Genomic DNA, 27,800 nt, shown 5'->3' with positions numbered 1-27,800 from the left:
AGTGCCCTTCCAACCCAAACCATTCTGGGATTCCATGATGTTTTTGCAGCAGGAGCTCTCCCTATCCAGGGGTTGGACGTAGATTTTTCACTCCACACATCATCCCTGAGTGGATGTAGAAGTTCAAAACCAGGACTGAGAGCTCCAGACCTTCACTCCGTCTCAGTTGCTAAACTCAGGATGGAAAGACCTCCAGAGTCTGGGGTTTGATAGTTCAATTTGGAGAAAATAATTTCAATTCAGTGCGAAAAAAGAACATTTGAAGATCTTCCTCGAATAAATAAAAGAATGAAAGTGGCATTTTTGCCAGTGAAGCAGCACAGCTACACTTACAGAGAGATCTTTGGTCTTTTTGTGTTTCTTTTTACACTTTAAAACTCTGTTATTACATTTAGCTCAATTCTGAAGCAAAAGGCAATTTCCAGGCATAAAACCAGGACTTTCTGGATAAAACCCATTGAAACCAAACTCATCAAGTTTGTCATTTCTCCATCCTCCTTCTGCTGGCAGAGGAAATACAGTTAAACCCAACCCATTAATAAACTGATTACTTTTGCCTCGATATTTCCTTGCCCAGGATTTTAAACCTTCTGGGTTTGCTTCCCTTGGAGACTTCAGCCTGCATTTGGTTCTGGGGCCATTTCCCCAGCCCTGGAGATAAATCTGCTGATGGGAAGTTGCCCCAGGGCCACTGACTTGTGTCCTTTTGCTCTTGTTCTCCCAGGTCATGAGTGTTTTGCTGCTGATCGAGTATTCCCTGGAGGTGTCCAATGGGAAGGGCTTCCAGAGAGATCTGCCCAAGGATTACTACGGGATTGGTGGGTCACTGGGGGGCTGGGGGGGTTTAGAGGGAGCCCAAGGTCCTGCACTGGCCCCTCTTCCTTTTCCAGCAAAGAAAATCAGAACCTGGTGCTCACAGCAGACGGGCCCAGAGCTCAGATGTTGTTTCCCAACTCCCACAATTCCTTGTCACATTCTTCCTGCCACACTCAGACACGGAATTGAGGGTTGGAAATTCAGATTTTGGCTTGTTGGGAGATCAGTGTGGAGAAGTTGCCTTTATTTCAGCAGGTCAGCACCCTCACAGCCCTTCATCCCCCCTGCAACACACTCGGGATTCACCTCCCGGTCCTGGTTTCTCCCCCATTCCCAGATTTTCCCAACTTCTGGTGCTGTATTTTTTTAAGAGTGTTGGTTGCAGCCAGACTGTTTTGTATCCCACAAATGCTCACAAGCAGCATATTCCTCATGGTTGATTGAATTCCTGGATCTGGAGCTCAGAAGGATCTAACACCAGCCCACCTCCCTCCCTTCCCCTGCCCCTCTGACCCCCATTCCCAGATTTTTCCAACTCCTGGCTTGTTTGTTTTTACAGAACTTTGCTTTCAGCCAAAGACTGGTTTGTATCCCACAAATAGTCACAGGCATCATATTCCTCATGGTTGGCTGGAGCTGGGAAGGATCTCCCTTAGATCCTTGCACAGACCTGGCTCCCAGAGAGCTGGGACCTCTCTCGTGTGGGTGCCATGAAACACAAAATAACCCCCCAAACCTCAAATCTTGCTTCACCAGCTTATTCTGCACAAGAAACCACAAGCTCAGAGGTTTTTTTTCCTTTCTTCAGTCACTTTTCTGTCTAAAACCCCTTTGATCTCCCCATTCCCTCTGTAACACTCCTGGCATTTGCCTCCCAATCCTGGGTTCTCCTCCCTCCCCTGCCCCTCTGACACTCATTCCCAGATTTTTCCAGCTCCTGGGTTGTTTTTTTACAGAACTTTGGTTGCAGCCAGACTGTTTTTTATCCCACAGCCATCATATTGCTCACAGTTGGCTGGAGCTGGGAAGGATCTCCCTTAGATCCTTGCACAGACCTGGCTCCCAGAGAGCTGGGAACTCTCTCGTGTGGGTGCCATGAAACACAAAATAACCCCCCAAACCTCAAATCTTGCTTCACCAGCTTATTCTGCACGAGAAACCACAAGCTCAGGGTGTTTTTTATCTTTCCTTGGTCCCTTCTCAGCACAAACCCACGAGCTGAGATAACCTTTCTCTGCCAGGCAGCCTGGCTCCCTCACCCGGGGTTGTCTCTCTCCCTGTGGAGAAAAAAAAAAACACCACGTTTTTCCAGTGAAAAATACAACTTCTGGCAGCAGGAATTGCTTGTTCCCTGCTTTTTCCTTGTGTCCTTCCCCAGGCTGCAAGACCCCTGAGAGGGGAGGAAGAGAAAACCAAGTAGAGCAAGTTCCTGCAGCTCCCAAACTCATCCCTGGAGGGGGAGTGAGACAGAGTGGAAAGCACCAAAGCAGGAATAGTCACTGTCTGGTGGATTTGTGATGGGTTCACAGTTTTCCTGACCCCCAGCTGGGGTTTAGGAGGCTGTTTTACATCGGTGCTGTGGGGTTTGTTTCATAAAATAAAACCATGGAATGGTTTGGGTTGGAAGAGACCTCAAAGATTGTCCAGTTCCACGACAAAAGGCATTGATGGGGAGTAGAAAATGGGATTTTGGGTGAGTGCTGAGCACAGGACACCCAGGAAGGGGCTGCTTTCAGGGTTCACACCTTTCACAGGGAGCATTAATTCCAAATATCCCAGCCTGGGGGGGTTGGAGGCTCCTTTGCTCTGTGACCCACAGAGGTCCCTCAGCAGCTCTGGCTCAACCCAGCAGCCAGTGCAGAGTGGAAAATGCCCTTTCCAGGGCTTCCCATGGTGGCAACACCCCAAAGAGGCTCCCAACCAGGCTGTTTGCCAGGGAGATCAGGGCAAGACAACCAGGAGAATCCCCTTTTTCCATTTCTGTGACGGGAGTTTTTCATTTCAGTTTCTGAAGCACATGATGCCAAGTGGGACCTCAAGGCCTTCCTTCCTTTTTTCAGTGTTTGGCTGTTTTGCTGCTTTGTGGGAGTATTTTTATTTGTTTGGGGAGTTTTTTGTGGTTTCTTTGTTTGGTTGGTTGGTTTCTTTGTGGGTTTTTTGTTTGTTTGTTTGGGGGTTTTTTTGGGGGTTTTTTTGTTTGTTGGTTTGGGGTTTTTTTCTGGTTTTTTTGTGTTTGTGTTTTTTGTTTTGCTTTTGGTTTTTTTTGTTTGTTTTTGTTTTGTTTTGTTGTTTGTTTGTTTGTTGGGTTTTGTGGGGTTTTTTGTTTGTTTTGTTGTTGTTGTATTTTTGATTGATTTATTGGTTTCAAGGTACCCACCTTGGCCGTGGCCACAGTCACAAATAGTTTGTCCTGATGGTGCAGCACACAGAGAATTCTGACTAGGACAGTGACCTGAACTGCTCAACACTAAACAAGACATTTGCAGATCAGAATATTTTCCCACAGACACAGTTATGTAAAAATTACAATTGTTTATCATTATTTTTTTGCCAAAAAGATCATCCGGGGCCAATAATTTTTCCCTTTTTTTTTTTTTCCAAGCATCTGAGTAAAAGATGCTTTAAAGAAACAGAAACAAGGAGTTGAGACAGATTTTTCAGGTGATTTCCGTGCTATTTTGTGCTTTCTAAGCAAGATTTCTGCAAATCTGGAGGGTGTTCCTTTAAGAATAGGACTGTTCTGAGGGAAATTGGCCCGGTTTTTAACACTCCCCCCCCCTTCCCACACAATTAAAAATGACAGGTTTTCCCCTCCCCCTCTTCCACTGCCTCCTACACCAAAAAAAAAAGAAAAAAAGGAACATTTTCTAATGAAATCCTCAGCACTTCCACTTGGCTTCTCTTCCCGAGCATTTCAAAGGGCTCTGCTTGGGAGATTTTTCTGATTAGAGCTGGAATAAACACGGCACAACCCTTCCAGTTCCAGAGAGGAGCAGGGAAGCGACGGGAAAAGTCCAATCCCACTTCCAAAACCCAGCTGGAAGAACTGGAGAAAAATTTAAGGAGAGGTTCTGGGGCTGCCCTGAGCATCTGCTGCTCTGTTTGTAGATTCAAACACACCTCAAATATCTCATTCCAAGCTGCAGCCCCGGCCCAGGAACAGAAACGAGGGAAGGTTTTGTTTTTCACATCAGACAGCAGGAAAAAAAATACACCCAGGATTTTTTTTCCTAAGGAATCAGGCTGTTGGTCACAGGAATCTGGTCTCCAGGATCTGCAAATGCCTCAAAGCCCAGGGATCTCCTGCCTCTGGAAGGGCACTTGTCACCCTGCCAGCCCTGCAGAGGATTCCAGGTGCCGTTTGTCCTCTCATGGAACGTCCCACACTTCCATGGATTGGCACACAGGGCTGAGAACCAACACCTCCTACCACCCAAGGGGGTCCCTCCCTCACCCCAAGTGCCCCCAGAAAGGAAGAAAGCATTTTGTTGGAGTCAAATCCTTGATTCCCGAGATCCCAGCCGTGGTTCCAGCAGCCAGCAGGAAGGGTGACTGTGTCTGCTCTGACAAACAGGAGGCAGACAGCATTGGGAAAGTTGTTTTCCCCTGGTTTTCCCTTTCTTTCCATCCCTTTGTGCTTGTAGGATTGTAGGGGGGGTTCTTTTGGGGTGTTTTTTTGTCGTTTTATTTAGGGTTTTTTGATCAAGTTCTGCTTGGAAAACTCAGCTGGGCTCTGCCAGCAATTAGCCCACAGCAGCAGTGGCCAGTTGCCCAATTAATTAACGAGCTTGTGGAGAGAGCTGGAGCATGAGAGCATGGAGAGGGAGGCAGAGCAACCCAGGATCCAGGGAAACACCGTGCTGAAGAGATAAATCCTCCCTGGAGCACACCTGGAGTGCTGCTTCGGGGAGAAAACCCGAGGAAAACGGCTCCAGGCATTTGGGTTTAAAGGCTGTTCCTACAAAGCCTGCCCGGCTGCTTTGTTAAGCTCGGCTTAGTTGGGAGGTTACGCCGTGCTGGTGTTAATCTTTGTTCTCTGAGCACATCACAGCCTTGTTTCTGCCCCCCTGCTCCTGGAGGGTGGGTCGGGGTTGGCTTGGAAGCTGCAGCTCTTCCCTGAGGAGCTGCAGAGCTGGGAGCAGCTGATCCCCTGGAGCAGAGGGAAAGCAGCTTTTGGATCGAGCTGCACTTTGGAGTCTGGGTTTTCTTCAGGAAGCAAAGCCCTTTCTGTGTCACCCTCCCTGTTCTCATTCAGGGTTTGCTGCATTTGGGGTGGGTTTCTTTGCTGTTTCCTAAGATTTCTTCCTCTTCTGCATTTCAATTCTCATTATTTCGTGAAAAACAGCTCCTGCACTTGGGTTTTTTTATCATGTTATAACTAAAAGCTGGTTTTTTTGCTCTGTACTTAGGTCATATTTTCACAACTCTCTTTTCCTGATGCAGGTCAGGTGTTTGTTGGACACTTTTGGTCACTCCCTTAGGTCTTGGATGTCTCCCTGCTCCTGTAGTGCTGCTCCCTCCCCTCTCCAGATGAGCTATTTTTGAGGGGGTGCTGCCTCCTCAAAGGGTTTTTCCCTCCAACACTGCAAAAGAAGAGGCTCCTTGTTCTCAGGGAAGGAAGTGCTGGTCAGAGCTGCTTTCCCAACTAAAGATTCCCTACGAGCAAATCACCTTTCCAGAGGGGACTCAAGGGTGTTGTTAATTCTTGAGGAAAAAGGGAATTTAAAAAATCTTCTGTATCAATGCATTTAAACTGAGTGAATGAAGGATGTGAGGAGTGTTGCTGGTGGTGTCACCTGCCCTTGCTGCCAGAGATAGCTGAGCCCAGCTCTCAGGAATCCCAGAATCCCAGAATATGCTGAGTTGGAAGGGACCCCCAAGGATTGTGGAGTCCAACCCTGAGCCCTGCACAGGCCCAGCCCCAAGAGTCACCCCCTGTGCCCCAGAGGATCAGGCAAACCCTCCTGCAGCTCTGGCAGCCTTGGGGCTGTGCCCACTGCCCTGGGGAGCCTGGGCAGTGCCCAACCAGCCTCTGGGGGAAGAACCTTTGCCTGAGATCCACCCTGAGCCTGCCCTGACACAGCTCCAGCCGTTCCCTGGGTGCTGGTAGTGGGAGGTTAAAATTACTGCCTCTTATCTGCTTGGGCTCTTGAAGATCCTTCCCCAGTTTTCACTGTTCCTTGATCTGTGTTTGAGTCACAAATAATTTTTGCCTCTGACTCATTAACTGAAAACACTCTGACTTTTTTATTTCTACTTCGTTTTACCTTGATATTTAAAATCTCAGTCCTTGGCTCCCTCGTGCCTGAGCTCAGAGCCTGCAGGACCTGGTGGCTGAAGAGACAGAAACTTCAAAGACAGATTCAAAAGTGGGTTTAAAAAGGGGGAAAAGGAGTTAATTCCAGCTGCATGACACCCATTACCCTCCCCACAGGATCCTTTGTGCCAGGTTATCACAGTTTATCTCTTCCTTAGAGCTGTGATTGAACTGGGACAGCAGGTTTTGCTAACATGGTAATTACTTTTATGACTTTTAGCCGATGTTGTCACCAGTTTCCTGCTGATCATCATGTTGTTTGTCATCAGCTTCAACCTCCTCCTGGGTGTGCTGAAGGTAAGATCTCCACCAGTGACATTTAGGTGCTGGCTCGGGCCCGGCCCAGGTGGGAGGGTTTGGAGGAGGGGGCTGGAAGGTGTTCACTGAAATGCTGAAATATGCTCAGAAAAGCAGATAAATCCCCGGGTCACAGCGTGGGAGGGGGACTGTTTGTAGTCTCAGACTCGTCTTCAAGGCTGCTAAATGCCAGAGTTACCAAATCTGGAGAACCACTTCCATCAAGACTAATTTTTCTGGGTTAAGTGATGGAAATGCTACAATTGGAAATGTTTTATTGCCTCATTTCCCTGCTCTTTTGCAAGTCAGGTCCTGGAGAGGAACTGTAACTCCCTTCTTACAGTGAGGACTCCTTTCCCACTTCAGGAGGAGAAATGACAAAGCCTTGGGGTGGGAACCCAAGTAGTTTGGTGTTAGTACAGAGTTTAAGCCCTACCCAAGCAGCACAGCTCTCCCTCTCTGTGGGAAATTTTGGGGAGAATGGAATGACAGCTCTGATTGGCAAACTTTGGGGACAGTGGAGTGACAGCTCTGATGGGATTCAGTGTCACAGTGAAAACTCCCAGAAATTTTCCAAGGGGCTGAAAAACTTCCATGTCGGGGCCTTTCATTGTTTGTTGTCACTGGAGTGCGTGGAATCAGATGCCAAATTTCCAGGGATTTATTTAACCTTGGAGCACCTTAATGTGTGTCCTGTCAGGTGCTGATAGCTGATCTCATTCTCCCAGTTGGAATAGAAATGACTGGAATTGCTTTTCTCTCTCAGGAGAGGGAACATCTCCTGATCCGAGTAGTTTGGGATTGGTGCCAAGTTTAAGCCCTACCCAAGCAGCAAAGCTCTCCCTCTGTGTGGCAAACTTTAGGGACAGTGGAGTGACAGCTCTGATGGGATTCAGTGTCAGAGTGAAAACTCCCAGAAATTTTCCAAGGGGCTGAAAAAATTCCATGTCGGGGCCTCTCATTGTTTGTTGTCACTGGAGTGCCTGGAATCAGATCTCAGAACTCCAGGGACTTATTTAATTTACTTTAATTTAATTTTGGAGCACCTTAATATAGGTGTTGATAGCTGGTCTCATTCTCCCAGTTGGAACAGAAATCACTGGAATTGCTTTTCTCTCTCAGAAGAGGGAACGTCTCCTGATCCCCTTCCTTGCCCTGCAAGTCATGGACTTCCTCCTCAGCCTCCTGACCATGTTCAGCTCCTACCTGCAGGTCCCAGTGCTCATTTCTGTGTCCTCCCTGAGCCACACGGTGGGTAACAGCTTCTTCTGGGGGGTCTTCTCTGGTTTTTAGCAGCTGGAGAATGAAGGGAGTAAAGGGTGGTTATTTTGGGCCACAGTCCTTTATAGAATCATTTAGGTTGGAAAAGACCTTGGAGAACATCAAGTCCAATGGCTGGAGACAGGATACAATCCAGGCTGGAGGGCTCATAAGGAAAACTGGTGACAGGTGGGACATTTAGTTTCCCCTGGCTAAAAATCTTCCTGTTGATTTGAATTTTGTCTCATGGTTTCGGGGGAAGGTGTTTCTAGGAAGGGTTTGCTGGAAAACTGGGGCTGGCAGTGCTCCAAGGAGAGGCCTCTTCTGTGGAGCTCATCTAAATCAACCCAACAAGATGGTTTGCTCCCCATTTTGGCCAGAATGAGTGAATTTATTAGTGTGAGAAAAGCATAAAATGTGAAGAAGCCTCTAGAAGGGCCACAATCTGGTAACCACAACCAAATTCCTGTTGCAGCAGGGACATTCCAAGATCCCTCTCCTGGCTCTGCAGCTGCTGGACTTCTGCCTGAGCATCCTCACCCTCTGCAGCTCCTACATGGAGGTGCCCACCTATCTCAGCCTCAAGCCTTCAGACAATGGGGTAGGTCATGGCCAAGCTCCTGGTTTTTCCTGCTGTGAACTCCTGCAAAGCTTCCTTCAGGAATCAGCTTTCTCTGCCCTCTCTGTTCGACCACCAGGGAGGGTTTTCTGTAGGTTCTCTCCCCCATGGTGTCCTTGACTGTCAGCTCCTTTGTGCCTGTGTTCCTTAAAAGCTCTCCTTGTTTTCCTGGTAGGGATCTTATGGATGCAAATTGCAGGGCAGAACGACTGGGACAGACCTGCCTGCAGACATTTTCATCTTTATTCAACAGCCCTGCTTTTAATTTTCATTTCAATCACCCACTGGGAGACGTTTCTTTATTGGGAAAGGAAAGTTTCCCAATTTCTGAGGGACCTCAAACACCATCACTGGGTGTGACCCTGGGACAAGTGGTTGTGACTGAGACCTTCTCCCTCTTTCCACAGGGATTTTTGCCAACCCTGGAGAAGCTGCCAACAGAGGACTATGCCAAAGTGATGATCACCTTCACCATCGCCTTCGTCGCCGTCCTCTTCCTCAAGGTAAAAGCTGCAGGGGCTGCAGTGGAGATCCTTTGGTTGGGGAATAGGAAAATTTGGGGTTACTTCTCTCCCAAACCTTAGAAAAGCCTTGTTGGTGTCTCCCTGGGCACAGCAGGAGCTGGTCTGAGGCAGGACTAACATCCAAATCACTGGGTTTTTTTTTTTGCTCCTGCAGATGTGGGTTAGAAAGTTATAAAATCTCTCTTATATCCGAAATAAGAATTAGAAAACCTCTCTTAGATCCAAAAAACTCTTACTGCCCCTCCACCTCTAGAAGGATCAGAGGGCTGAAAACAGAGATGGGAAAGCGTTCTGCTGCTGTGGGACAAAGTAAATCAGATTATTGAGGAGCAGGTTGGATCTGCTGGGATGAGTGGCTGTATCCACACTGGGGTGAGCAGAGTTCTGCACTGACACCCTGGAAGTTCATTAAAAGCAGGAGCTGCTGAATCCTGCAGACTCCACTGGGAGATGTTTTCTATTCCTCTTGCTTCAGTGGCTCAGAGAACACATTTTTCACTGAGGGGTTCCAGGCCCACTGAGAAAACCAGATCTTTCCAGGTACTTGGGCAGACTCTGTCACAGTGAAAAATTGCTGCCTGTCAGTTGGAAAATACTTTATATTCTTATATTTCTGACTCTTCTCAGGTGGCCAGATAAGGCAGGGTGGAGTGGCTTGTCTTGTGTGGCTGCACTGCAGGCCTGGCTTTAGCATATCTTGGAATATTTGCATGAATTATGGACTAGGAGTGGAGATAACCCTGCAGCAGTGGGGTCTGCAATCTCACTGACCTGGCAAATGGGTTGATTTGAATTTTCCATGGGATTGGGTCCAAAACTGCTTAACTTGCACTGACTCCTTGTGCTGGAGTTTGGGGGAGGAGGGATAGGGAAGGATAATTAAAAAAAGCAGTGGACAGGTACAAGTCTCTTCTAAGTACCCCAAAGTATTTTTCCCCAGTAATAAAATCAGTCCAAATAACGTGGAAGGTTCTTAAAGAAAACATGTTTCCAAACCAAGTTATGTTCTTTCCTATCTCAGTTTTTAATGGCACTGTCTCTTCTGACTATTTCCCTCTCTCCTCAGTATTTATCCCTTTTTCTCCTCACAGCATCTTTTTTGCTCCTCTGCCCCCTGGGGTGCTCTCAAAATGCAACCAAACCCAAACCAACCCTTCAGACTTCTCCTGGTCTGCTGAACTCCCCCAAACTCCCCCAAAGGAAACCCATCCTTTAAACCCAGTGACAATCCCTCACCTCTTCCCTGGGCAGCAAAACCCTTTTCATGATGGTTCCTTCCAAGTGATAAAGGCCTTTGATGAGAAATGTGGCAAAGTGAAATATTTTATGATGAGAAATGGGGCAAAAAACACTAAATATTTTATGCCTAAAAAGACCATTTGGCCAATTTAGGGCACATTGGTTTCAATTCACTGGATGCCCACACTGAGGTGTTCTCTCAATAATGTTGGACTAAGATCTTTTGGCACAAATGGACTTGGTTAATGACCCATCACAAGCATTTATGGCCCTAAAATGGTTCTGTGTGTGGTGCTGTTCTCTGCCAACTTGCAGTTCCCATCCCCAAATTGTTGTCTGGGGCATAACTCAGCTAAAAGGGGTCTGTCCCATGGAGAAGATGGGCCACCTGCCCCACTGGCTCTGCCAGAGACCTCGGGTGAGCCCTGCAAGGCTTTCCCAATGCTCTCAGCAGGGAAGATTTCCTGCTGGCAGGTGCTGCTGCTCCTCTCCCTCCTTCTTCCCACCCCGTGCCAGGAGTGTGGAATGGGTGGAAGGCCCTCCATGCAGCCCCCCAGCTCCTCACCAGTGGTGGCTGGTTGGGTGGTGACCCGGAGAGCCCTGTGGGATCAGCTGTCCAAGTCTAAATTCCTTGGAGATGCAAAGTATTCCAAGGGCAGAGTGAGGGCAGGGTGATGCTCCCATTAAGGCAAGATTCCCTGTTGAGCTGTGTATCCACAAGCAATCCTAGAACCATGGAATGATTTGGGTTGGAAGGGACCTTGAAGCTCCTCTCATTCCATGGCCAGGGACACCTCCCACCAGCCCAGGCTGCTCCAAGCTGCTCTTGAAGACTTCCAGGGATGGGAGGTGCCCAAGGGGTCACAGCCTGTTCCTGTGAGCTTTATCTCTCTTCAATACCATAAACTCCTCCTCCTCCTCCTCTACCCTCATGGTGAGAATGCAGAAAAACAGGGGAATGAGACATTCCTGCTGGGAAATGAGAACAGGCTTTGCCAGAAGTGCTGCTGAAGTTGCTCCTTCCCGACCTCCAGGACGAGCTTTCCATCCACGTCCTGGGGCAACAACTGCCAGAGGAGTTCCCCCTCTCCAATCCAGTGTGGAGAAGGGTGTCCCACATGGATTCAGGAGTGGGTTTGGACAAGCCCAAGGTCCCTGCCTGCCTTAGATAAGCTCTGTACTAACAGATCTGCTAAAACTTGCAATTGCTTGCAGGAGTCACTGTCACTGAACTCATTGCTTGGCACTGCAGCAACTCCTCCAGAAGCAAACCCAAAGAATGGATTCTTTTGCTGCATTATTTTATCTTATTTTATTTATTTTATTTTATTTTATTTTATTTATTTTATTTTATTTATTTTATTTTATTTATTTCATTTTATTTCATTTTATTTCATTTTATTTCATTTTATTTCATTTTATTTCATTTTATTTCATTTTATTTCATTTTATTCATTTTATCAATTTTATTGATTTTATTTTATTTTATTTCATTTCATTTCATTTTTTTAATTTCATTTCATTTTATGTAATTTCATTTTATTTTATTTATTTTATTTACTTTATTTTTATTTTATTTCATTTTATTTCATTTTATTTCATTTCATTTTGTTTATTTCATGTAATTTCATTTCATTTTATTTCACTTCATTTTATGTAATTTCATTTCATTTTATTTTATTTTATATTATTCTATGCTATTCCATTTTATGCTATTCTATCTTATTCTATTCCACTTTATTCTACTCTATTTTATTGTATTTTATTTTATTCTGTTCTATTCTGTTTTATTCTATTCTGTTTTATTCCATTTTATTCTATTCTATTCCAATTTATTCTATTCTATTCCATTTTGTTCTATTCCATTTTATTCTATTCTATTCTGTTTTATACCATTTTATTCTATTCTATTTTATTCCATTTTATTCTATTCTATTCTATTTTGTTCTATTCCATTTTATTCTGTTCTATTTTATTTTCCTGGGCTTCCTTTCCTGGCTGAGTGGAGGTCTCCACACCGTTTGATGCCTTCAGTGTCTCCCCCATTCCCCCCCTGCCCGAGGAACCTTTTGGAGGCAGGAAGGTTTTTGCAGCACCCCCTAAAGATGCTCCAAGCATCCCTGAGGGATTAGAGAGATGGATTCCTCCAACCAGACACTCACTCCTTGGGCCCATCCTTGTCTTGGCTTTGTGTCAGGCCCCACATCCCCATTGTCCCAGGAAATCCTGGGCTGCTTTTGGGGCCACACAACCCCCTGTGTTCCTCTGCAGAGGCCACAGTGGAGCCCCAGGCCAACAAAAACAAGAGGCACACGACTCTTGCTGCACAGAGGAGGCAAAATATTGATTTAACAGGGGATGTTACACAGACTTTGCTTATTTTCAGCTGCCACAGCCCATCAATCGAGCCATTTTTCCCAGAAAAGCTCTATTTATTGCATCTCAGAACCCGGGGAGGTGCAAGGAGGTCCTGTCAGGGAAGTGTAACTGTTGCAAGGACAGGATTTGGTGGGATAAACTGCCTTTCTGGGTCAGTCCTAGTTGGCCATGGAGCCTTGGATCTCTGGAGGGTGGATGTTGTGCCCAAGGTGCTTTTTGAGACATCCAGGCTTTGCAGCCTGCTCGGAAAAATAACATTAAAATGTGCCTTCCTTTCCTCCTGGTGACACTGTGCTCTCAGAGGTCACAGACATTGCATTTAATGTGCTTTAAACATCTTCAATTGGGCTTGAAAATTTATATTTAAAAACTTGAAACTTTACATTTATATGCTTTAAAAATTATATTTAATATGCTTGAAACATGGTATTTAATGTGCTTGAAACATGATATTTAATGTGCTTGAAACACGATATTTAATGTGCTTTAAACATTATATTTTATGAGCTTTAAATATTAGATTTAATGTCATTATTAGTCATAGTCCCACCCCACTGTTCTGTTCTGGATCCATGGAGCTCCCACCTTCCTACTGAAGGATGGACAAAGACTGATTGAAGGCCCTAGGACTCAGAATCCCAAAATTCTGCCTCCAGAGAAGAGACTGGGACAGCATCAGGCTGATGGCAAAAGTGGGAATGTTCTTGTTGACCTGCAATGCAATGGAAAAATGCCATTTTCCCCTTTTTTTTTTAGGCCTATATGTTCAAATGTGTGCTGAGCTGCTTTAAGTACATCAAAGCCAGCAAGAGAGAGGAGGTGAAAGTCGACCCACAAGCAGTTGAAAAGGTGAGGAAAACTCCTTTAGATTTAAAAAATCACATTTCAGACTCATGAGGTCCATGGAGACCCTTCCTTGTGCTTCTCTGGTGGTCTGAGAGAGAGTTTAACCCTTCAAATGTGCATGGACAGGTCCTAAAAACCAGTTTCCAATTATATTATACTGCATATATTATATACACATTATTTTTGTATTAAATCTTCCTGTGGATTCTGCAAGGAACCTGCAGCTCAGGCTTCAGGCACAGCAGATAAATGGGAATATATCACTTGTAATCTCTGAGCCACAGCAGATAAATGGGAATATATCACTTGTAATCTCTGAGCCAAAGCTGTGGGTTTAATTTCAGCTGAACTTTGGGTTCTGTGTGTCCAAGAGGGTTTAAAATTAAGCTTGTCTTCACCTTTCACAGTGTCAGTGTCTGAGTGATTTGGTGCATTGCCCTTCACCTTAATGATTTGATAATTAATGAATCTCAGTGTCCCTCCTCGGGCTAGTGGTGATCTGTCTATGAGCAGCATCCAGCTGCTCTGATATGATGGAAAATTATTGACTCATGGAATGTCCTGAGCTGGGAGGGACCCCCAGGGACCACCCAGTCAACTCCTGGCCCTGCCCAGACACCCCAACAATCCTGCCCAAACCCTCCTGGAGCTCTGGCAGCTTTGGTGCTGTGCCCACTGGAAGTTGGGAACTTCTGTGAGGTCTCCAAGATCTTTAATCCTGTAAAGATGGATGAGAAGCAAAAGAGGAAGGATATGGAATGATGAATGTAGGGGTTTGTCTTGCTGAAACTTGGGAACTGGGCTGAGCCTTGCCTTGCCAGCAGCCTGTGCCCCTGCTGTGCCCTCTGCAGAGCTCAGCTGCTTGGCTGATGTTCTGCACATCAGAGGCTCTTGCACCATTGATTTCTCCAGGACATGGAGGTGGGACTGGCAGCCAAGTGGTTCTAAAGTGCTGCTGCTCCTCTAACTCTGCTGGATTCCTGTTCTTCATGTCCTACAGCCCACGGGGCTCTTCTACCCAGCTTTGAACCAGCTGGAGAAACACGTCCAGGATCAAACCCAGAGCATAACTGCTGGTCTTCTCTTCCAGGCTGTACTGCCATCCTATGAGGAAGCCTTGGAGCTGCCTGCCAAGGAGTCCCCACCACCCTATGTGACAATCTAAGCTCTGTTCTGGGGAGCAAACAACACCAGTGCTGCTGCTGGTGCCTCTTCCCCTGCTGTCAGAGAGTCAGTCCCACTGAGGAATCCTCGCTCTGGAGCAGCTCCATGATCCCAGCTGGGTGATCCAGCCCACTGGGGGATCCTGCAGAGTGGGGGGATTTGATGCCTTGGCCCACACTGGCATTTTGACTCTCATTTATTGCTCATTTTACCAGCCTGGGCTCCAGGCCCTGCAGAGATTCCCAAGCCTGGCTCTGCCCTGTGGGACGTGCAGGCACTGCCTGAGCCCCTCCTGGCCTTGCTTTCTGCCAGGGAGATGCTGCTTCTCGTCTGTCTCACACATAACTGAGATATTTTGGGAGTGGGATGGGGGGGGAAATGGGGGAGAAGCTTTCCTGTGCCACAGCCCAGCCCTGAAGCTGTGCCAGCCAGACCCCGTGGCAAAGGGAGCACCAGGAGAATGAAGATCTCCCCTGAATTATGACCCAGCTCTCATCCTGTCTGCTTCCCATGAGGATTGATCCATCCAGCATGTCACAGTGTTGCTCTGCCATTTTATACCTGAGTGGTTGCATATTTTATTTTGCTTTTAGTGTGACTTGAAAGATGAGTTTCAATTAAAAAAAAAATGTTAATGGCTTCACCGTTTTGCTGTCTGATTTCTGCCTGCTGGGGTCTGATTTCTGATTTCTGAAGCAATAATTTGCTTCTTGGGAAAAAAAAAAAATTAGCAAAAACTTGTGCTTTGACCTTGGGGTGATGTTATCACATGTGTGTGCTGCTTGCAAAGGAAAAATTGGTATTTTTAACAGCAAGTCTGGTAATTTTATCTAAAAATCTTCCTCCATCCTTCCTCTTCTGTGTGTGAGAAAGATCTATGGCATGTTCAAACTGACTGTGCACAGAGCAGAGACCAAATTCCAGGTACCTCTCATCTGCTTGGGATTGTTACCTGCTTTTTTAAAACAGCTCAGTAGGGAAGTGTAGTTTGCTCAGTAATAACTATTCCAGCATCATCCCCAGCTTGGATCACAGCCTGAAACAAAACAAACCAACAAGATTCGAGGGAATATTTGCAAAGAATAAATAAGAAGTGTGGTGCTGCCCCGTGGTCTTTTCACTGGGTGTGTATTTATGCATATGGGGATGGAGATAATGATGTTGGTTAGACACTTTTGAGCTGGTTTTCTCATCACTGAAAAGAAAGGATGACTCCCTTTCTCTGTGCTTCATCTTCCACGTTCTGGGAGCCAGGATACTCAAAACCAGCCATGAAGTCTGGAAGGAGGCACCACGATGACACCTTAATAGCTCCAGTGCTTTTAAATGTGCTTCGAATCATCCACAAAAGCACACAAAAAGTACAAAAAGTCACCCACAGAAGTACCAACCACTCAAATTCTTCGAGGCAGAAAATAATTCCTCTGATCCTAAATGTGGCAATTGTGACCAAAGAGCGAGAGACCAACCCAAAATCCACCCAGGAAACCTGGCAGAGGAGTGTGAAGAGCCCAGCTTTATGCATCAAGGTCCAGCCCAGTCTCCTGCTTTATTATGTGGAGAGATAAAACATTACCTTTAATTCTGAATAATCCATAGGCTCCAGAACCTTCCAGACAAGCCCTCTTGGTCTTAGTCCTGAAGCCCAGGCTGCAGCTGCTGCTCATTTCTCCCCAGCCCAAAGGCAGGGCTGGAGGAGGCCATGGGATGGGATAACTGGGGGGAGCTTCTCTTGGTAATTTAGGGAGTTTTTGGAAGCACAGTCCTGCCCTAAAGGTTCCTCAGTAGAGCCTGTAGGTGCTGAGCTGGTGTGTGACAACCCCCCCAGCACTGGGACATCATCACCAGGCTCCTTCCACTGCCCAGGACTGACCACAGTGACTGGATCTGCCCAAGATATTGTTGGCTCCCATTCCCTTGGTTCCTAAACCAGAAGAGGGTTCTTCAATGTGATCCAGCTAAATCAGGTTAAAAATCCTTCTCCATCCCTTTGAACAGTTCAAATTCCACCTCTAATTAAACTCCCATTAACAATGCTCTGGGCTGTTTAGTTCCTGCAGCAGGATAAATCATTCCCTGAGCCTCCTGGTTTACTGGACTCTGCTAATCCAGCTAAAGCAGTCCAAGGATGTTCAACACAATCTTTGCAGAGCTGGGATTTGTCTCAAGATGTACCAGGAGCTTTCTCTACCCAACCCAATGTTCTCTGGCTCGGACCAAGCCAGTCCATCCTTCTGCTGTGCAGTGTTTTCTCTCCAAGGGCTCAGAATAGTTTCCCAAGAAAGCCTGGCTCCAAACCCCCTGAAATGTGATAAAATGTATAGATTTATTGTGAGCTTCCAGCCAGGTCAGGGGCTGAGCTCGAGACGGGAAGTGGTTTTGGTTTTCTGAAATGTTGGGGGCTTGGCCAACACAAACTGAGCACAAGCTGTCCCAAACCTCTCAATAAGTCAGACCATGGCACTATCAATGCTGGGTTTGAGCCTGATAAAAGACTCTTTTTAATATGCCTCTGTTGCACTGCTTTTTCTTCTCCAAACTGATTTACTGAGGTGAGCCTCAAATACAGGCTGAGAACCAGCTCACACAAATACGTGCAGTGCTGCTCCACGTGTTGTTTTTAGTTTTCCAGTGCAGAGGAGAAATGAGCAGCAATTCTTTGATGGAGAGAGGAGATTGAGGTGATGGAGAGAGCAGATTGAGCTGATGATCTTTCATGGAGGGAGTAGATTGAGCTGATGATCTCAGCAATGACAGGACAGATAAGTAAGAGGGTCTTGACCAAACCAGCAACATCTCATGGAGGTTGAGATGCTCCAGGACTCCAGAGGTGTCCATCAGATGACCTGACTGACCTTGGAGCTTTCCCCCCACCTGACCCAGAGCAAAAGCTCCAGTGGAAAAGGGGCTTTTTGCTTTACAATTACAGAATCATTAAGGTTGGAAAAGAACCTCTGAGATCACCAAGTCCAACCATCAACGTGGCACCACCACCAAGTTCGCCACTGTGCTTTATGTGAGATGCTGGAGGTGCTCCCATGCCCCATTCCCAGCCCTTTGGTCCAACGTTTGATAAACCTGTGCCCTGGTGGGAAATGTTTCCTTCTGATGGAAGCAGCACATGTTGCTCCAGCAATCCAAGCCACCCCTTTTTCTGTAAGAAACTCTTTGACATGGAAAACTGATTCTACATTTCTAAAGTGGAAAACAGTCAAGCTGATTCTACAAATCCTGCTGGAAGCTGAACAGCGCCAAAGCTGGCAGAGAATCCAGTGCCAGTAAAGCCTGGGGAGGATTGGAGGCATTTTTCTGGTGCTGGCTTCTTTCAGACTTGGAAATGGCATCTGGGAATGTGAGGGAGCTGCTGGAAACCTGGGGAAAATGATGTGTAATGCACCATGGGCAGAGCTGGGCAGGTCAAGCCAGAGTGATGGAAAGACCTCCCCAGCCTGAGTGGGTATAAACAGACCTTGAGGAGGGCAGAGACAGCAGCTTGGCAGCATTCCCTGGTACCTCCTGGAGCTGCCATAGCCCGTGGGCTGCCTGGCCAGGAGCGGGGGAATCCCTCCTGATGGATGTGTGGAATGTCTCCAGGAGGCTGATGGATGTGTGGAATGTCTCCAGGAGGCTGTCACAGCAGTGTCCTGCACCACAGGGGCTGTGTGTCTTGGTTTCAGGCTGCCTTGGTTCCTGATGGTTGGAATGACCCCTCTAAAGCTCCCAGGGTCCAAACCTGGCACAGGCACTGCTGTAATTGTTTCAATCAGAGCACATGCGAGGGCTTCACTCCTTGCAGACAGTTCATTAAGATAATTACTCACTTGTGGCAGTCAAATGGAGTCACTGCAAGTGCTGTCCCCAGTGGTGGGCCCAGGGTGACACAAACTGGCAGTGTGGTGATGCATCAACCCAAGCCTTTTCTTTTGCTTTCCATCTTCACACTCACCCATCAGCCCAGGAGCCCCCAGGGGCTCCAGCTGAGGAACTCCCTCACCCATGTGTCTGCTCACAGGGGGGTTGGGACACTTCTGTCAGTGAAAGTTATTTTATAATGATGCTCCTCTTCCTGGGTGATCCCAGAGTCTTTATTACTACATCTCACTGGAAGTGTCCAAGGCCAGGCTGGATGGGACTTGGAGCAACCTGGATAGTGGGAGGTGTCCCTGACCATGGCAGGGGGTGGAATGGGATGAGCTTTAAGGTCCCTGCCAACCCAAACTATTCGAGGACTTTATGATTTCTACCCTGATCCTTTGGTGTGGTTTGCTTTAATCCAGCAGCTATTTTGGCTCATTCACCTCAGAGAAAACGAGCTGCCCACACAGAGACCACCTTCAGAACTGGCCAGTGTTATAGAGCTGTTCCATTCACAGAATCCCAGGATATGCTGAGTTGGAAGGGACCCCCAAGGATCATGGAGTCCAACCCTGAGCCCTGCACAGGCCCAGCCCCAAGAGTCCCCCCCTGTGCCCCAGAGGATCAGCCAAACCCTCCTGCAGCTCTGGTAGCCTTGGGGCTGTGCCCACTGCCCTGGGGAGCCTGGGCAGTGCCCAACCAGCCTCTGGGGGAAGAACCTTTGCCTGAGATCCACCCTGAGCCTGCCCTGACACAGCTCCAGCCATTCCCTGGCTGCTGTCCCTGCTCCCCCAGAGCAGAGCTCAGTCCCTGCCCCTCCTCTGTCCCTGCCCAGGAATTGGAACTGCACTGAGGTCTCCCCTCAGTCTCCTCTGCTCCAGCTGAACACACCAAGTGCCCTCCATCACTCCTTGTGTGGCCTCTCCAGACCCTTCCCCATCCTCATGTCCCTCCTTTGGTTGCTTTCTGACAGCTTTAGGCCTTTCTTATACCGTGGTGCCCAAAACTGGCCCTTCAAGCCACTTGTAGGACAGAAACCACCTCGGGGACTCCTGGGCCAGCCCAGAGCTGTGTCCCTGCACAGGTGGAGAATTCCAGGCCCAGAGGGAGGACCTGAGCTGCAGGTGCTCAGCAGGAGAGCCAGGAATAGTGCCCAGGAGGCAACTCAGTCCCGGGACGGGGGGTGGAATATGTGAGCATGGTTAACATGGCAAATAAAACTGATCCCTCTGAAATAAGTGTGACCCATAAAATACATAAACATGCCCCAGCCATAAACAGCATTTACTATTTACAGCATCAGAGCACGAGGATATTTGCCAGCTATTTGCAGCTTAAAGGATAAACAGCAGTTCCTTTGATCCTGGGCTGTTGGAAGGGTTATATTTAAAACCATTCATGTCTCCCCAGCCCTTCACCCTTTACATCATTTGTTTTATGCTTTGCACTCACCCCACTGCTGGAAATATCACATTCCCAGTACAGGGGTGCAGTAAATACCCTTTATGGGAATGAAACAGGTTGGGAGAGACACCCCCCCTCCACTGTGCCAAACCAAAATAGAAAATAAATAAAATACAACAATCAGAGCTTGGACTAAAAGGCACCTTTTGTCACCGTTTCTCTGAGTAGGTGGGAAATGGAGCTGGGAATGCAGCTCAGGAACACTCAACCTGGGAACATCAAAGGGAGCCTGAAATGGGCAAGAAATGATGGAGAACTTTGCTAAACCTTGGAGTTTTCTGATGGCTGGAGGGCAGGAAAGTTGTGTTTACTACGACCAACAGGTTTGTTTGGAAGGAAATAAGAATCAACAGCAAACCACTCAGAATTTGGCTGCTTGTCCTTCCCAACCAGAGGGACTCAGCCACCCTCCAGATCCCTTCTGAGAAGGGTTGGTGGGCCAGGGCTACAAACACTGGGCTTTTGGGAAAAAAAAAATAAAGAAAAATGCAATATTTTAAAAGATTGGAAAAGACCTCTGAGATCATCGAGTCCAACCAGTCATCCCCCCCCACCATGTTCATCACTAAACCACGGCCTGAAGTGCCACCTCCACGGGGTTTTTTTGAACACTTCCAGGGATGGGGACTCCACCACTGCCCTGGGCAGCTGGGCCAATGTTTGACCACCCTTTCCAAGAAGAAATTTTTCTTAATATCCCATCTAAACCTCCCCTGGCACAGCTGGAGGTGATTTCCTCTCATCCTGCCTTGTGCTTGAGCTCTGATGGAAGACTGGAAACATCTTGAGATCCCCAAATTTTGATTTCCTCCCCACCCCCCCTGAAAACTTTCCCATTCTTCTGGGTCATTTCCATGGAAGCCCCTCAGGGTTTTGATTTGTTGCAGTGTGAAATTTATGCCGAGGTATTAAATGGAAAGGCGAGGTGTTTATTGGAAATATGGAAATACAGCAGTAAAATACAGGTTTCAAAATAAAAACGTGAGCAAAACAAACGGCACGAGTGAAATGCCAGATCAAAACAAGGCACTGAAAATAAAATGTCATTTTTCTCGGCTTTGCCCATCTGAGCAATATTCCTGTGAAGTGTTTTGCATACAGTGATAAAGAATCTGCATTTATAGAGTTTTATGCCATCAGACTTGTTTGTCTGATGACAAATGAGAAGTTACCACCTCTCCCAGCTCTAATATTGTCTGTATTAAGATGTGCTTGGGTTTTAGTAGTTTCAGGACTTAAACTGGGCTTTGCTCTTTCCTGGCCTGGCCCAAGGCTGGCAGATTTGACACTTCAAAGAGTGAAGTGTCAAAGACACTTCAAAGAATGAATTTTGTCATCAGGATTTTCCAAACTAGGAAAAGGTTGTTAGTAAAATAAAGGATCCAAAGGAAGGTGCAGCACAGTGGAATTTTGGGGCATCACCCAGAGCTCTGAGGAGCAGCCAGGGAAGGAAAACCAAACCTCTCTCTTGGCTGGGTGCAGAGGATGGTGTTGGTCATGCTGGGGAGGACAAGCTGCATCTCCTGACCCCACCCTGGAATTGTTGAGGTTGGGAAAGACCTCTGAGATCAAGTCCAGCTGTCAGCCCAGCACCATCACTGAGTTCACCACTAAACTACGTCCTCAAGTGCCACATCCATGCTTTTGTGAACTCCTTCAGGGCTGGGGACTCCAGCACTTCCCTGAGCAGCCTGTTCTGGTGCTTTATAGCCCCTTCCCTCAAGAAATTTTCCCAATATCCAACCTGAGCCTCCCCTGGCACAGCCTGAGGCCGTTCCCTCTCCTCCTGTCCCTTGTTCCCTGGGAGCAGAGCCCGACCCCCCCCGGCTCCCCCCTCCTGTCAGGGGGTTGCAGAGCCAGAAGGTCCCCCCTGAGCCTCCTTTGCTCCAGGCTGAGCCCCCCCAGCTCCCTCAGCTGCTCCTGCTGCTCCAGCCCCTTCCCTGGACACCTCCAGCCCCTCCATGTCTTCCTTGTCATGAGGGGCCCAAAACTGCCCCCAGAATTCGAGGTGTGGCCCCACCAGTGCCCAGCACAAGGAGAGTCTGAACCACTTGACTTCAGCATGAGCAAGGTGGGACCAGGATCTCCTGGAAGAAGGGAGGAAAGAGGGGATCTGATATTTAAAAATCAGTCCTTTTTAAATCAGGAGCCATGGCTGTGTTGGAGGAGAGGCAAACCCTCCTTGTGCCAGGACACGTGAAACCCCCAAGAGCAGCTCTGCCACTCTGGGGCCAGCACTGGCCATTAATGGTTTGTCTGTTTATGTTTCAACCAGGCTGGGGAAGAGCTTTTAAATGCATATTTTCCTCTCGAAAATATTGGACCCCGTGTTTGCATTTTTCGGGGGCCGGGGGGAAAAATTATGTTTCATATTTTCCAAACAAACAGTGCTTTTACAGAGGCAGAAACGCAGGCCCTGAGTACCCAGCACACCTTTGCCCTTCACAGGACTTTCAAAGCTTTAATGCTGCTTGTGTGCCACGAGCTCTGCTAGTGAAAATATTCACCTGAAATGTATTTATCTTCCTTTGCTAATTAACAGCAAAATGACACAGAGAAACTTTATATTTTCCTCGGCAAGAACAGCCATAGAGGCTTCATTTATGGAGGGCTCTGAATGATCCCTATTCATGGCCAGTAAGTACTGTCTGCACCAAGAGATCCTTGTCTGCAGGGCAGAGTGACAGAGAAACCTCATCATGGAGAGCTCAGGGGCAAAGCTTCCCAAATTTTAGGCTGTTATTTCACTTTGTCTCCTAATAGTTGTAAATGTGAGGGTGTAGGTGTTCTATATATCTGGGGAGAAAATGCAGCTCTGCAAGTGAAAACACACAAGGATAGCAGTGAATGGTGTATATATATATATTTATATATATTAGCACTCATCAAAATTCATGATTTTATAAACACATCCGTGAAAGGCTTGAATAGAGGAGTCATGTGCCTGCATGTGTGTGTATATATACATAGTTATATATATATATATATATGTAAACACATAAATGTAATCATGTTCATCACAGAATCACAGACTGGTTGGGGTTGGAAGGGACTTTGTAAAAGTAATTCCAATCCCCTGCCACGGGCAGGGACACCTTCCACTAGCCCACGTTGCTCCAAGCTGGCCTTGGACACTTCCAGGGATCCAGGGGCAGCCACAGCTTCTCTGGGCAACCTGTGCCAGGGCCTCCCCACCCTCCCAGCCAAGAATTTCTTCCCAATATCCCACCTAACTCTGTTTTCCTTCAGTGTGAAGCCATTCCCCCTTGTCCTGGCACTCCAAGTCCATCTGAAATTTCCCTCCATCATCCTTGTAGCTCCTTCAGGCCCTGGAAGGGCACAACTAGGTCACCTTGAAGCCTCCTTTCTCCAGGCTGAACAATCCCAATTCTCCCAGCCTTTCCTTCCAGCAGAGCTGCCCCGTCCCTCCCCTGAAACATTTGTTCCTTCTGACTAAAATTTTCCATCCAGAGATTGCTGAAAGCCTGTGATTGATGGTTTGTACCTGGGAAGACAGTGGGACAAACCCATGCTGGTTTTGCATGAGGACCTCACCGTCTTTCAGTATTTTAATTAACACTTTTCATGTTGAAAGGGTTCAGAGCAGCCTGGCAGCTTCACTAAGGACAGGTCCTTTTTCTCCCTAATCAAAGAGCTTTTCTCCACAGGAGCTCTTGGGCTCTGTTGAAGAGCTTTTGGAGTAAAGAGAGACTTTGGATAAGGGAAGAGAAACTGGGCTTTGAGTTAAAGGTGGTTTGCCTGGCACTGCACTAACACAACTCAGATTAAATGGCTGATTGATCCAAGGGTGTGTGGCTGGAAAGGTGAGCAAAGACTAATCCATCAGAGGAGAAGGGCTTTAATCAGCTGATGGTGTAAAACAGTAGTTAAAAAGAAGAAAACAGATGCACTGCTTTGTGACCAACCCATCATTAAATTCCTCTTACCCTGGTACCAAATCTCCCTGCTGCTCTCCCACAAAGAAAACACTGGATTTCAGCTCAACTTGCAGCATCATCAGTCTTGTTTGTTAACTCAGATTATTGGCTTTTTGTGGCAGGAGCTGCATCTCCCTCCTGTGTACAGACCTGAACGCTGCACTGGAAAACTAAATCCAGCTCCTGATCTGTTTGTCTGTCCCGAGTTCCCTCTCTATTTATCCAGTTTGGGCTCCTGAGCCCTTTCCCCTCCCTGCTCTGCTGCACAGGGGCACAACCTCACAGAGAAGGAACTGTTCCCTGCAGGAAGAAACTTATTCTACACCACACACTTTCTCCTGTGCCTGCCCAAGCCTTCCTCTCCTCTTCCTCTGCCCCTGAGCATTCCCCCTCAGACAAAGCCAAGGCAAAGCCCCCCAGTCCCACGGGCTGGTTTCCAGCACACGTGGGGACTGAGAGGTGATTTGTGTGATGCTGATCCCATTCCCCCTGTTCCCTGGGCTTTGCCAGAGGAAGGACACCAGCCCAGGGTTTGTGGCCAGGAGCTGCTGACTGACAGGTCAAGCCCAGTTCCCCAGGGCTGGGCTCACTGGTCCCACTGTTACGGTCCCAGATTCCCCACATACCATCCCGCTGCGGCTCTTTTATAGCCTCCCATCCCCTTCCAGCAGCAATGACGCCCTTGTGGAGGGGATGGGGGCAGGCAGGGCTGGACATCCCCCCCTCCCCACCTTGGGGCAGGGTTTTCTCCCTCGTCCCTCTCCCCTCGGAGCCCCCCCGGCGCTTCACACGTGTCAGGGGCTGGCTCGATGAAGGGCAGGTTAATACCTCTGGGCCAAGGCTCCTGCTCTCCACTCCCCATCCCGCCTCCAGCTCCTCCACAGCCATGGCCAGGATTTTCTCTGCCTTGCTGCTCTCTTTGCTGCTCCTCCTCCAGAGCTACACCGTGTGCGGGGCCCCTCCGCAGCCCAGAGGTGAGTGGGGGGCGCGTTGGGTCCTCGGCCTCTGCCACTCCTGGGAAGGAGGAGAAGGGAGAGGGAACACCCAACATCAGCCAGGGAAGCGAAGGAACTTTCCCAACTGCGCTCCCAAGGCAGCAGGAGCTGGAGCTGGGTTTGTTTATGGCTGGTCCATGACCTCAGTGTGCTCTGAGGGACAGCGAGCTGGCACCGGCTCACCCCGAGCCCCCAGGGCGGCAGCCACGGGACTCCTGGGCCCGGCTGGAGAAGGCCCAGGTGGGAGAAGGGCTGTCCTCTGCCTCCCAAAACTTCTCCTGCGCCTTCCAGAACCGCTCCTCTCCACAGCTCCACGAGGAGGGTCTGGCCAGGAGCTGGAGGAGGAGCTGGCCAGATCCCCCCGCTCAGCCCGGGTCACCTCCCCGGGCAGCAAGGTCTGGCTGAGGTCAATGAGGTTGATGAGAGCAGGACTTTCCTATGTTTTCCTTCATCCTGAGCAAAATCCTGCTCTGTTTGACTTTCCAAGTGGGGAGCCAGGGAGGGGAGCTGCCTGCTCTGTAGCTCGCATGGCTCTAACTCCCAGTTCATGTCAGCGAGTGCTGGACACCAAGGGAAGGGCTGCAGGGTCTGCTCCTGGGGAGCACCTTCCAGGGGCTCCAGCAAGCCTGGAGAACTCATGCCAGAGAGGCAGCCAAGGCCAAACTTACTTTGGGGCATTAAAAAAACGTTGGAATGGCCTTGTGCTGCTGCAGAGCACACATTTGGGGGCAGGCTGAGGGTTGTCAAGCAGGGGTGACAGGGACCTCAGTGTTATCTGCTGCTCACGGAGGGAGATTTCTGCTACACTGACCCGTTTCTCCTCAGCAGTTTGGGAAGGGAGAGTTATCTTTGCTGTGCTACTGAAGTCAGGAAATTAAACAGAGCAGGCATTCAGCTCAGCCCTTCTGCCACTTCTAAAATAAACTCCTTGTAGGTCTGGGTTACTCAGCAGCTTTCCTGCTCTTGGAATGAATATGGCAAAGATGCCATAAAAGATATTTTCTGCTAAATCAGGGCATAAAGTTCAGCTATTCCTGCATAACTCCTAGTGTGGATATTTTTTTTTTAAAAAAGGACATTTTATTTCTGGTTTAATTGAACTTTTAAATAAACTATGCCAAGATGTCAATCAGAGCAAGTGTCCTGTCTGTCACCTCCTGGAAAGGATCAAGGCCTGTGAGCAGACAGGTTGAAATCCCAAAGCTCCCACCTGATATCCCTTCTTTTCCCTTCATTTCTCCGAAATATATTTTGCTCTCAAAAAAAAAAAAAAGAAGTTGAAAATGTTATTTAGGACAAAATCACAGAGCTTTCATGCAAAAAGAAATAGATATATTTCAAAATTTCTGTTGGATCCAACTATTCCTAAGGGAAAAAAAAATAACTTTTCCTCCTTGGTTTGTCAGTAAATCCAGAGGTGATTCATCAGCTACATGGGCAAAGGGGAATCTGGGCTTTATTTCTGCAGGGACTGATTGCAAAACTTTGAGCCTTTCTCTGTACCTTCATTTCTCACCTGTAAAATGGCCACAACCAAGTGAATTTTTCCTTCCTGTGCAACAAATTACAGTGGGAAAAATGAAAGTCATCCATATGGGAAAAGGTTATATTGCATTTTAGAGGAAATTAGAGCATCTGACAAAGTGACCACTGCCTGCTTCCCTTCTTTAGCATCTTTAGCAAGACCTTCCTGGGAGCCAGAGGCAGATTCAGCATTAGTGTCTCTCAGGAAACAAACCTGATTATATTCTTTATGGATATATCACAGGGTATTTATTTTTATCTGCCCAAAAGACTGAAAGCTCCATTAGATTTCACGCTGAGGACTTGCTATAATATTTATGTCATCATTTGGAACAGATTTGTTGGCCCCAAAAAGCTCCCATTTAAAAATCTGTCCACAGAAATTTCCTTTATGCCATAACTTCTGTAGTCCCTGGCTGCAGAAATCAAATATTAACAGAGTGTTTGATGCCCTGATAGAGACAGGCTAAATGATGGCACAAAATTAAAAGAACAGCATGCTGTAGATCTGGTGGGGAAAAAAAACGGGACAATTCATTTGGAAAACCATAAAAAAAAATATCAGCCCCTTTTTTTTATGTTTTGCCGCAGTTGAAAATGAAGATGGAAAATAGCAGGAAAATGGGAGCTTAAAGAAATAATAATAACAATCACTCAGCTCGTTGCACTGCTAATGCTTCCAGCTCCTTTCCACAGAGGATGTTTGTGGGGTTGGAGAGATGAAGTGTCAGTTCTGTGGGTTTGCAGCTCTGTGTCGTGTTCTCCCACCCCAGCTCACAGCCACAAACCCGGGCTGTGTTACCAAACACAACCTGTCAAAGGCAACACACGTTTTGAGTTAGGAAGATGGCCAGATATGGTGTTTTTCTGCCAAGAGACCGATCCACCACCTCTGCCCTAAACCTGTTTCTACTGAACCAAAGCGCAGTTTGCACTTCAAAATATTTTTCCCTATTTAGAATCATAGAATCATAAAATATCCTGAGCTGGAAAGGACCTACAGGGATCACCCAATCCAACCTGTGGCCCTGCACAGGACACCCCAACAATCCCACCCTGTCCCTGAAAGCATTGTCCAAGCACTCCTCGAGCTTGTCCATGGCTATACGTGTCCATGTCTAGCATGAAAATGGGAAACTAAAGAAATAATAGTAATAGTCCCCCAGCTTGTTGCACTGCTAATGCTTCCTGTTCCATGTCTAGCATGAAAATGGGAAATTAAAGAAATAACAGTAATAGTCCCCCAGCTTGTTGCACTGCTAATGCTTCCTGTTCATACCAGCTCCTTTCCACAGCCCATGTTTGGTTGGGGAGATTAACTGTCAATTATGTGGGTTCACGGCTCTGTGTCGTGTTCTCCCAGCCCAGCTCACAGGCACAAACCTGGGCTGTCTTACAGGAGTTTATTGGCAGTGCCATTAAGTGAAAAACAGGGTTTTTTCCTGCTGAGGTAGTCAGTTAATCCGGTGTTTCGATGCTCGGCTGAGCCTGAGCTGCTGAGCCTGGTGCCTGGTTCTGGTCGTGCCTGACGGAGATCCCATCTCATTAATTAATTAATATCTA

At 47.5% G+C, this 27,800-nt stretch overlaps 2 protein-coding genes across 2 annotated transcripts in view; both read left to right on the top strand.

The window, feature by feature from the left end:
• The window catches only part of LAPTM5 (lysosomal protein transmembrane 5), a 25,257-nt gene extending 10,137 nt beyond the window's left edge, over positions 1 to 15,120 (top strand). Inside the window, exons 2-8 of the mRNA XM_018084736.2 lie at positions 725 to 818; positions 6,354 to 6,430; positions 7,553 to 7,681; positions 8,166 to 8,291; positions 8,717 to 8,812; positions 13,208 to 13,300; positions 14,388 to 15,120. Of these exons, the coding sequence (XP_017940225.1) occupies positions 725 to 818; positions 6,354 to 6,430; positions 7,553 to 7,681; positions 8,166 to 8,291; positions 8,717 to 8,812; positions 13,208 to 13,300; positions 14,388 to 14,462 (690 nt within the window). The 3' untranslated portion in view covers positions 14,463 to 15,120. The remainder of the gene's footprint in view (positions 1 to 724; positions 819 to 6,353; positions 6,431 to 7,552; positions 7,682 to 8,165; positions 8,292 to 8,716; positions 8,813 to 13,207; positions 13,301 to 14,387) is intronic.
• A 9,484-nt stretch (positions 15,121 to 24,604) lies between these two features.
• LOC103759475 (matrilin 1) overlaps positions 24,605 to 27,800 on the top strand; it is a 25,419-nt gene continuing 22,223 nt past the window's right edge. Inside the window, exon 1 of the mRNA XM_029964590.1 lies at positions 24,605 to 24,692. Within this exon, the coding sequence (XP_029820450.1) occupies positions 24,605 to 24,692 (88 nt within the window). The remainder of the gene's footprint in view (positions 24,693 to 27,800) is intronic.

This window comes from Manacus vitellinus, unplaced genomic scaffold, assembly GCF_001715985.3.
Source record: "Manacus vitellinus isolate BGI_N305 unplaced genomic scaffold, ASM171598v3 scaffold_75_pilon, whole genome shotgun sequence".
In the NCBI taxonomy this organism is placed as follows: Eukaryota; Metazoa; Chordata; class Aves; order Passeriformes; family Pipridae; genus Manacus; species Manacus vitellinus.
This window is presented reverse-complemented; position numbering and strand designations above follow the sequence as displayed.